This window comes from Nerophis lumbriciformis, linkage group LG18 (genome assembly GCF_033978685.3).
Source record: "Nerophis lumbriciformis linkage group LG18, RoL_Nlum_v2.1, whole genome shotgun sequence".
NCBI lineage: Eukaryota > Metazoa > Chordata > Actinopteri > Syngnathiformes > Syngnathidae > Nerophis > Nerophis lumbriciformis.
In genome coordinates, this window is record NC_084565.2 from 43212501 (window position 1) to 43223252 (window position 10752).

Sequence of the window (10752 nt, forward strand, 5' to 3'; positions counted from 1 at the left end):
TTTATAACTTAGAGACGCTGGATATCAACACTGTGCTTTATAACTTAGAGACGCTGGATATCAACACTGTGCTTTATAACTTAGAGACGCTGGATATCAACACTGTGCTTTATAACTTAGAGACACTGGATATCAACACTGTGCTTTATAACTTAGAGACACTGGATATCAACACTGTGCTTTATAACTTAGAGACGCTGGATATCAACACTGTGCTTTATAACTTAGAGACACTGGATATCAACACTGTGCTTTATAACTTAGAGACGCTGGATATCAACACTGTGCTTTATAACTTAGAGACGCTGGATATCAACACTGTGCTTTATAACTTAGAGACACTGGATATCAACACTGTGCTTTATAACTTAGAGACGCTGGATATCAACACTGTGCTTTATAACTTAGAGACACTGGATATCAACACTGTGCTTTATAACTTGGAGACGCTGGATATCAACACTGTGCTTTATCATTTAGGATATCGCCTTTCATGAACACCAATATGTTCAATTGGAAGGGGAAGCTGGGGAAATAATTCCTTAACAGCGGGCGTGCTGAGCCAGCAACCTTGTTGCTCTGTGAAGCGCGACATAGTTTGATGAGGGCATCACTTGCCTGGCGGTAAAAAGGTCACATGACCACACGTACCGATCATTGGCCAAAGTTCCTCAACTTTTTTTGACCTCGGGGCCCAACTTTTCCAATACGGAAGGGCCTGATTTGACTTACTCGTAATTTAATTGTGTTTAAAGGAGCCATATGTAGTAATGTGGCCAGAAATGGTACTGCAATCACTTTCAAATACAACAATGAGTAGAGAGGAGTGTTATGTGTGTATATGTGTAAATAAATCAACACTGAAATTCAAGTATTTATTTTATTTATATGTATATATATATATATATATATATATATATATATATATATATATATATATATATATATATATATATATATATATGTCTTAATAAGGTTATCCAAAAAATAGTGCTCGATACCGTAGTAGAGCGCAATATATGTATGTGTGGGAAAAAAATCACAAGACTACTTCATCTCTACAGGCCTGTTTCATGAGGAGGTTCCCTCAATCATCCATCAAAAATCTCCTGATGATTGAGGGAACCTCCTCATGAAACAGGCCTGTAGAGATGAAGTAGTCTTGTGATTTTTTTCCCACACATACATATATATATATATATATATAGCTAGAAATATATATATACCTTGAAAATCAGTTTTTACCTTGAAAATCCGTTTTTGCTTTGAAAATCTACTTTGACCTTGAAAATTATTTTTTACTTTAAACATTTTTTACCTTGAAAATCATTTTTTACCTTGAAAATCAACTTTTACCTTAAAAAAAAATGTTTTACCTTAAAAAAAAATGTTTTACCTTGAAAATTATTTTTTAACTTGAAAATCATTTTTTACCTTAAAATCAACTTTTACCTTGAAAAGCAGTTTTTACTTTGAAAATCAGTTTTCACCTTGAAAATCAGTTTTTACCTTAAAATCAACTTTTACCTTGAAAATCAGTTTTTACTTTGAAAATCAGTTTTCACCTTGAAAATCAGTTTTTACCTTAAAATCAACTTTTACCTTGAAAATCAGTTTTTACCTTGAAAATCAGTTTTTGCTTTAAAAATCAACTTTGACCTTGAAAATAATTTTTTACCTTGAAAATAATTTTTTAACTTGAAAATAATTTTTTACCTTAAAATCAACTTTTACCTTGAAATCAGTTTTCACCTTGAAAATCAGTTTTTACCTTAAAATCAACTTTTACCTTGAAAATCAGTTTTTACCTTGAAAATCAGTTTTTGCTTTAAAAATCAACTTTGACCTTGAAAATAATTTTTTACTTTAAACATTTTTTACCTTGAAAATAATTTTTTACCTTGAAAATCAACTTTTACCTTGAAAATCATGTTTTACCTTAAAAAAAAAAGTTTTACCTTGAAAATATTTTTTTTTACTTCAAAAACAGTTTTTACCATGAAAATCAATTTTTGCCTTGAAAATCAACTTTGACCTTGAAAATAATTTTTTACCTTGAAAATAATTTTTTAACTTGAAAATAATTTTTTACCTTAAAATCAACTTTTACCTTGAAAATCAGTTTTTATCTTGAAAATCAGTTTTTACCTTGAAAATCAGTTTTTACCTTGAAAATCAGTTTTTGCTTTGAAAATCAACTTTGACCTTGAAAATAATTTTTTACTTTAAACATTTTTTACCTTGAAAATCATTTTTTACCTTAAAAATCAACTTTTACCTTGAAAATCATGTTTTACCTTAAAAAACATGTTTTACCTTGAAAATAATTTTTTTACTTCAAAAACAGTTTTTACCATGAAAATCAGTTTTTGCTTTGAAAATCAACTTTGACCTTGAAAATAATTTTTTCCTTGAAAATCAGTTTTTACCTTGAAAATCAGTTTTTACCTTGAAAATCCGTTTTTGCTTTGAAAATCAACTTTGACCTTGAAAATAATTTTTTACTTTAAACATTTTTTACCTTGAAAATCATTTTTTACCTTAAAAATCAACTTTTACCTTGAAAATCATGTTTTACCTTAAAAACACGTTTTACCTTGAAAATAATTTTTTTACTTCAAAAACAGTTTTTACCATGAAAATCAGTTTTTGCTTTGAAAATCAACTTTGACCTTGAAAATAATTTTTTTCCTTGAAAATCAGTTTTTACCTTGAAAATCAGTTTTTACCTTGAAAATCCGTTTTTGCTTTGAAAATCAACTTTGACCTTGAAAATAATTTTTTACTTTAAACATTTTTTACCTTGAAAATCATTTTTTACCTTGAAAATCATTTTTTACCTTGAAAAAAAATGTTTTACCTTGAAAATATTTTTTTTTTTACTTCAAAAACAGTTTTTACCATGAAAATCAATGTTTGCCTTGAAAATCAACTTCGACCTTGAAAATAATTTTTTACTTTAAACATTTTTTACCTTGAAAATCATTTTTTACCTTGAAAATCATTTTTTACCTTGAAAAAAAGTTTTACCTTGAAAATATTTTTTTTTACTTCAAAAACAGTTTTTACCATGAAAATCAATTTTTGCCTTGAAAATCAACTTTGACCTTGAAAATAATTTTTTTACCTTGAAAATAATTTTTTTAACTTGAAAATCATTTTTTACCTTAAAATCAACTTTTACCTTGAAAATCAGTTTTTACCTTGAAAATCAGTTTTCACCTTGAAAATCAGTTTTTACCTTGAAAATCCGTTTTTGCTTTGAAAATCAACTTTGACCTTGAAAATAATTTTTTACTAAACATTTTTTACTTTGAAAATAATTTTTTACCTTGAAAATCAACTTTTACCTTGAAAATCATTTTTTACCTTGAAAATCATTTTTTACCTTGAAAAAAAATGTTTTACATTGAAAATATTTTTTTTTACTTCAAAAACAGTTTTTACCATGAAAATCAATTTTTGCCTTGAAAATCAACTTTGACCTTGAAAATAATTTTTTACTTTAAACATTTTTTACCTTGAAAATCATTTTTTACCTTGAAAATCATTTTTTACCTTGAAAAAAAATGTTTTACCTTGAAAATATTTGTTTTTTACTTCAAAAACAGTTTTTACCATGAAAATAAATTTTTGCCTTGAAAATCAACTTTGACCTTGAAAATAATTTTTTACCTTGAAAATAAATTTTTTTAACTTGAAAATCATTTTTTACCTTAAAACAAACTTTTACCTTGAAAATCATTTTTTACCTTGAAAATCAGTTTTCACCTTGAAAATCAGTTTTTACCTTGAAAATCCGTTTTTGCTTTGAAAATCAACTTTGACCTTGAAAATAATTTTTTACTTTAAACATTTTTTACTTTGAAAATCATTTTTTACCTTGAAAATCAACTTTTACCTTGAAAATCATTTTTTACCTTGAAAATCATTTTTTACCTTGAAAAAAAATGTTTTACCTTGAAAATATTTTTTTTTACTTCAAAAACAGTTTTTACCATGAAAATCAATTTTTGCCTTGAAAATCAACTTTGACCTTGAAAATAATTTTTTACCTTGAAAATCATTTTTTACCTTGAAAATCATTTTTTACCTTGAAAAAAAATGTTTTACCTTGAAAATATTTTTTTTACTTCAAAAACAGTTTTTACCATGAAAATCAATTTTTGCCTTGAAAATCAACTTTGACCTTGAAAATAATTTTTTACCTTGAAAATAATTTTTTAACTTGAAAATCATTTTTTACCTTAAAATCAACTTTTACCTTGAAAATCAGTTTTTACCTTGAAAATCAGTTTTTACCTTAAAAATCAGTTTTTACCTTGAAAATCAGGTTTTACCTTGAAAATCCGTTTTTGCTTTGAAAATCAACTTTGACCTTGAAAATAATTTTTTACTTTAAACATTTTTTACTTTGAAAATCATTTTTTACCTTGAAAATCAACTTTTACCTTGAAAATCATGATTTACCTTAAAAAAAAAAGTTTTACCTTGAAAATATTTTTTTTACTTCAAAAACAGTTTTTACCATGAAAATCAATTTTTGCCTTGAAAATCAACTTTGACCTTGAAAATAATTTTTTACCTTGAAAATAATTTTTTAACTTGAAAATCATTTTTTACCTTAAAATCAACTTTTACCTTGAAAATCAGTTTTTATCTTGAAAATCAGTTTTTACCTTGAAAATCAGTTTTTACCTTAAAAATCAGTTTTTACCTTGAAAATCAGGTTTTACCTTGAAAATCCGTTTTTGCTTTGAAAATCAACTTTGACCTTGAAAATAATTTTTACTTTAAACATTTTTTACTTTGAAAATCTTTTTTTACCTTGAAAACAACTTTTACCTTAAAAAAAAAAGTTTTACCTTGAAAATAATTTTTTTACTTCAAAAACAGTTTTTACCATGAACATCAATTTTTGCCTTGAAAATCAACTTTGACCTTGAAAATGATTTTTTACCTTGAAAATCATTTTTTACCTTCAAATTAACTTTTACCTTGAAAATCAGTTTTTACCTTGAAAATCAGTTTTTACCTTGAAAATCCGTTTTTGCTTTGAAAATCAACTTTGACCTTGAAAATAATGTTTTACTTTAAACATTTTTTACCTTGAAAATCATTTTTTACCTTGAAAATCAACTTTTACCTTGAAAATCATGTTTTACTTTAAAAAAAAAAGTTTTACCTTGAAAATAATTGTTTTACTTCAAGAACAGTTTTTACCATGAAAATCAATTTTTGCCTTGAAAATCAACTTTGACCTTGAAAATTATTTTTTACTTTAAAAAATTTTTACCTTGAAAATCATTTTTTACCTTGAAAATCAACTTTTACCTTGAAAATCATGTTTTACCTTAAAAAAAATGTTTTACCTTGAAAATATTTTTTTTACTTCAAAAACCGTTTTTACCATGAAAATCAATTTTTGCCTTGAAAATCAACTTTGACCTTGAAAATAATTTTTTACTTTAAACATTTTTTACCTTGAAAATAATTTTTTACCTTGAAAATCAACGTTTACCTTGAAAATCAAGTTTTACCTTAAAAAAAATGTTTTACCTTGAAAATAATTGTTTTTACTTCAAAAACAGTTTTACCATGAAAATCAATTTTTGCCTTGAAAATCAACTTTGACCTTGAAAATAATTTTTTACCTTGAAAATAATTTTTTACCTTAAAATCAACTTTTACCTTGAAAATCAGTTTTTACCTTGAAAATCAGTTTTTACCTTGAAAATCAGTTTTTGCTTTGAAAATCAACTTTGACCTTGAAAATAATTTTTTACTTTAAACATTTTTTACCTTGAAAATCATTTTTTACCTTGAAAATCATTTTTTACCTTGAAAATCAACTTTTACCTTGAAAATCATGTTTTACCTTAAAAAAAATGTTTTACCTTGAAAATAATTTTTTTTACTTCAAAAACAGTTTTACCATGAAAATCAATTTTTGCCTTGAAAATCAACTTTGACCTTGAAAATAATTTTTTACCTTGAAAATAATTTTTTACCTTAAAATCAACTTTTACCTTGAAAATCAGTTTTTACCTTGAAAATCAACTTTTACCTTGAAAATGCGTTTTTACCTTGAAAATCCGTTTTTGCTTTGAAAATCAACTTTGACCTTGAAAATATTTTTTTACTTTAATCATTTTTTACCTTGAAAATAATTTTTTACCTTGAAAATCAACTTTTACCTTGAAAATCATGTTTTACCTTGAAAATAATTTTTTGTACTTCAAAAACAGTTTTTACCATGAAAATCAATTTTTGCCTTGAAAATCAACTTTGACCTTGAAAATAATTTTTTACCTTGAAAATAATTTTTTAACTTGAAAAGAAAGTTCGGCCAGAGAGGAGATGTAATCCCCCCCCCATCTGGTCCTTGGCCTGCCGCGGGGTCTCCTCCCAGTGGGAAGTGCAACGAAGACCTCCTTAGGGAGACGCTGGTGAGGCATCCGCACGAGATGCCTCAACCACCTAAACTGGCTCCTTTCCGAGCGAAGGAGCAGCGTATGTGGGCTTGTATAAAGCCTCAGGGAGTTGAACTCCCCTGCCTTACATAGTTCCGGGTCACCCTTGGGCAAGGTGTAGCACCCGAATGCCCCCCCCCCCCCATCAGGGTTACGATACCTCCCATGAAAGAGACTAAGAGAGCTTATCAGCTTATCATGCTAGTATTGATCGATACTGAAGCTACCCTGGATATTGATACTGTTGACTATTTGGATCAATGTGACTTGAAACACACTCCTCCTGTACTCCCGTAGGAAAAGTGCCATCAGTACTGGCCCGCCGAGCGCTCGGCCCGCTACCAGTACTTTGTGGTGGACCCCATGGCCGAGTACAACATGCCGCAGTACATCCTGAGAGAGTTCAAAGTGACCGACGCCAGGGTAGGCCACGTCCGATCATCTTCCAGCGCCTAACTTCCTACTAACTCTCCGCTCGCTCTCCACGGCTGGCAGGACGGCCAGTCCAGAACCATCAGGCAGTTCCAGTTCACCGATTGGCCCGAGCAAGGTGTGCCCAAAACCGGGGAGGGATTCATCGACTTCATCGGCCAGGTCCACAAAACCAAGGAGCAGTTTGGGCAGGACGGACCCATCACGGTGCACTGCAGGTGGGTTTGGGACCGGGTTTAGTTAGTGTGCTCTTTGGCCTAATGGGGCAGTGACTGACCACATCCAGCAGATGGAGCTGTGGTTACACTTTTTTACTTCTGATAGGACACCACTAGTGTTGGCTAATCCGATACAATATACTGTATTTTGCAGACCATAGGACCATAGCCGGTGAGCGGGTCTAGTCAGGTCTATTTTCATACAAAAGGATTATAGGACGCATTAAAGGGCTTTTGATTGATTGACTGAAACGTTTATTAGTAGATTGCACAGTACAGTACATATTCCCTACAATTGACCACTCAATGGTAGCACCCCAATAAGTTTTTACACTTGTTAATCAATTCATGGGTCATATATATATTATTTTCTACATGTAAAAGACTTCCTTGTGGTCTACATAACATGTAATGCTGGTTCTTTGCTCAAAATGTTGCATCGATGATCATCTTCAACTCACTTTCTGACAGTCGTGTAATGTTCTCTATTTTCAATGGAACATATAACATTTTGGTGTTGTTTACTTGAGTCATATTGCAGTCTACACGTATCTCTTATGTGTGACTGCCGTCGTATTGCTGTCCAAACGTATCTCTTATGTGTGACTGCCATCATATTGCAGTCCACGCGTATCTCTTATGTGTGACTGCCATCTACCGGTCACACTTATCATTTCACCATGTACCAATAAAAATAGCTTGGATGACCATAGTAACTAATTAGGTGACCATAGTAACCATAGTAACTAATTACATTACTACAGTAACTAGTTAGATGACAGTAGTAACTAATTAGATGACCATAGTAACTAATTAGGTTAACTACATTAACTAAATGACCATAGTAACTAATTAGATGACCATAGTAACTAATTAGATTACTATTGTAACTAATTAGATGACCATAGTAACTAATTAGGTGATCATAGTAACTCATTACATTTACCATAGTAATCAATTCGATTACATAGTAACTAATTAGATAACCATAGTATCTAATTAGATGACCATAGTAAGTAATTGGATGACCATAGTAACTAATTAGATGACCATAGTAAGTAATTAGATTACCATAGTAACTAATTAGATGATCATAGTGACTAATTAGATGACCACAGTAACGAATTAGATGACCACAGTAACGAATTAGATGACCGTAGTAACTAATTAAATTTACCATAGTAATCAATTCGATTACATAGTAACTAATTAGATAACCATAGTAACTAATTAGATGACCATAGTAAGTAATTGGATGACCATAGTAACTAATTAGATGACCATAGTAACTAATTGTATGACCAGATTAACTCATTAAATATATCATAATAATTAATTAGATGACCATAATAACTAATTAGATGACCATAGTAACTAATTAGATGACCAGAGTAACTCATTAAATTTACCATAGTAATTAATTAGATGACTATAGTAACTAATTAGATGAGCATAGTAACTAATTAGATGAGCATAGTAACTAATTAGATGAGCATAGTAACTAATTAGATGAGCATAGTAACTAGTATATGATGCAGATTGCAAGCATGTAAAGACTTAGTATAGTTGAAGATGATTATAAAAGATCATAATGGCAGCTACACTTTACATCTTAAACATCTAAAACTATTATTTGGGAATGTCCGGCGGGCCAGATTGAAAAGCTTAACGGGCCACATTCGGCCCCCGGCCCTTAATTTTCCCAGGTGTGACGTACGCTCTCTTGTGATTCGCTGTCTGAAATTGTGTGCCCGCCCACCAGCGCCGGCGTGGGGCGGTCCGGCGTGTTCGTCACCCTGAGCATCGTCCTGGAGAGGATGCGGTACGAGGGCGCGGTCGACGTCTTCCAGACGGTGAAGACGCTCAGAACCCAGCGGCCCGCCATGGTGCAGACGGAGGTAAGGGACGCCGCCTTTCACCCCTCCCTTGCTCCGCCGTCATGCCGCCTGGTTTTGTGCGCCACCAGGACCAGTACCAACTGTGCTACCGGGCCGCCCTGGAGTACCTGGGAAGCTTTGACCACTATGCAACATAACCCTGGCGAGAGCTCGGTGTCCTCTGTGAGCCCACCAGGCGGCGACAACCAGGGCCTGAGGAGGAGATGACGTCAGACTGGGGGGGCGGAGCCAGTAACACACATTCTGATCCTCATTTCTCTTCTGTTGCAAATATTTACCCTTTATTTTCTTACGTCTCAATGACTGTTTTTATTGTCTATTAGCACTGAGGACATGTGTTTTCAACATGCTCCCACATATTAATACTTAAGTGCATATACTCTGCTGCTACGTCGGGTTTTCTACCACATATTTTACTCGCTCACACACTTTTATTTCAGGTCGGAGGGCTTCTAGTTCTGACATCTGACCGAGAAGTTCAGACCACATGCCACAGTTTGTTGCTTGTTGTCTTAAAAGTCTGCAGAGGAGCAGTTTAATGGCACTGTCAAATTCAAACACTGATGACATTTATTAAACAAGACAAGAAGCAAGGAATTAAACGGAGACAGAATTCAATTTAGCTCAATTGAGGAGAAACACGTAGACACCGTACCCTTGCACGGTGTCGTCCCACGCTCTGACGAAAGATTACTTGGACTTTCCCTGATTACATGGCAACAGCTGTTTCTAAGGGAGGGGGGTCATAAACAGCCGTCGCCTTTTGGTTACAAAACGGTTCAAAGAAAAGGTCGTAAAACAGTTCAAGGAAAAGGTGCCTGGAGGGAATAGTTGTCGCCCCCCCCGGCAACACCATAACGAAAGAGTGATGATATAATTGTCTTGCTGTCAAAGTCGCTACAAACCTCCCTGGATCCTGACATATGTTAGGGAAGAAATACAAAAGCCAAAAGCAGTGAAGTTGTCACGTTGTGTAAATGGTAAATAAAAAGAGAATACAACAAATCCTTTCCAACTCATATTCAATTGAATAGACTGCAAAGACAAGATATTTCATGTTACAAATAAGAAACTTCTTTTTTTTTGCAAATAATCATTAACTGATGACATTTATTAAACAAGACAAGAAGCAAGGAATTAAACAGAGACAGAATTCAATTTAGCTCAATTGAGGAGAAACACGTAGACGCCGTACCCTTGCACAGTGTCGTCCCACGCTCTGACGAAATATTATTTGGACTTTCCCTGATTACATGGCAACAGCTGTTTCTAAGGGAGGGGGGTCATAAACAGCCGTCGCCTTTTGGTTACAAAACAGTTCAAAGAAAAGGTCGTAAAACAGTTCAAGGAAAAGGTGCCTGGAGGGAACACCATAACACCATAACGAAAGAGTGATGATATAATTGTCTTGCTGTCAAAGTCGTTACAAACCTCCCTGGATCCTGACATATGTTAGAGAAGAAATACAAAAGCCAAAAGCAGTGAAGTTGTCACGTTGTGTAAATGGTAAATAAAAAGAGAATACAACAAATCCTTTCCAACTTATATTCAATTGAATAGACTGCAAAGACAAGATATTTCATGTTACAAATAAGAAACTTCTTTTTTTTTGCAAATAATCATTAACTGATGACATTTATTAAACAAGACAAGAAGCAAGGAATTAAACAGAGACAGAATTCAATTTAGCTCAATTGAGGAGAAACACGTAGACGCCGTACCCTTGCACAG

At 32.1% G+C, this 10752-nt stretch overlaps 1 protein-coding gene across 1 annotated transcript in view; it reads left to right on the forward strand.

Moving 5' to 3' along the window:
* ptprfa (protein tyrosine phosphatase receptor type Fa) overlaps window positions 1-9943 on the forward strand; it is a 429990-nt gene extending 420047 nt beyond the window's left edge. Inside the window, exons 29-32 of the mRNA XM_061978426.1 lie at window positions 6771-6896; window positions 6969-7123; window positions 8886-9021; window positions 9090-9943. Of these exons, the coding sequence (XP_061834410.1) occupies window positions 6771-6896; window positions 6969-7123; window positions 8886-9021; window positions 9090-9158 (486 nt within the window). The 3' untranslated portion in view covers window positions 9159-9943. The remainder of the gene's footprint in view (window positions 1-6770; window positions 6897-6968; window positions 7124-8885; window positions 9022-9089) is intronic.
* Window positions 9944-10752: the final 809 nt, after the last annotated feature.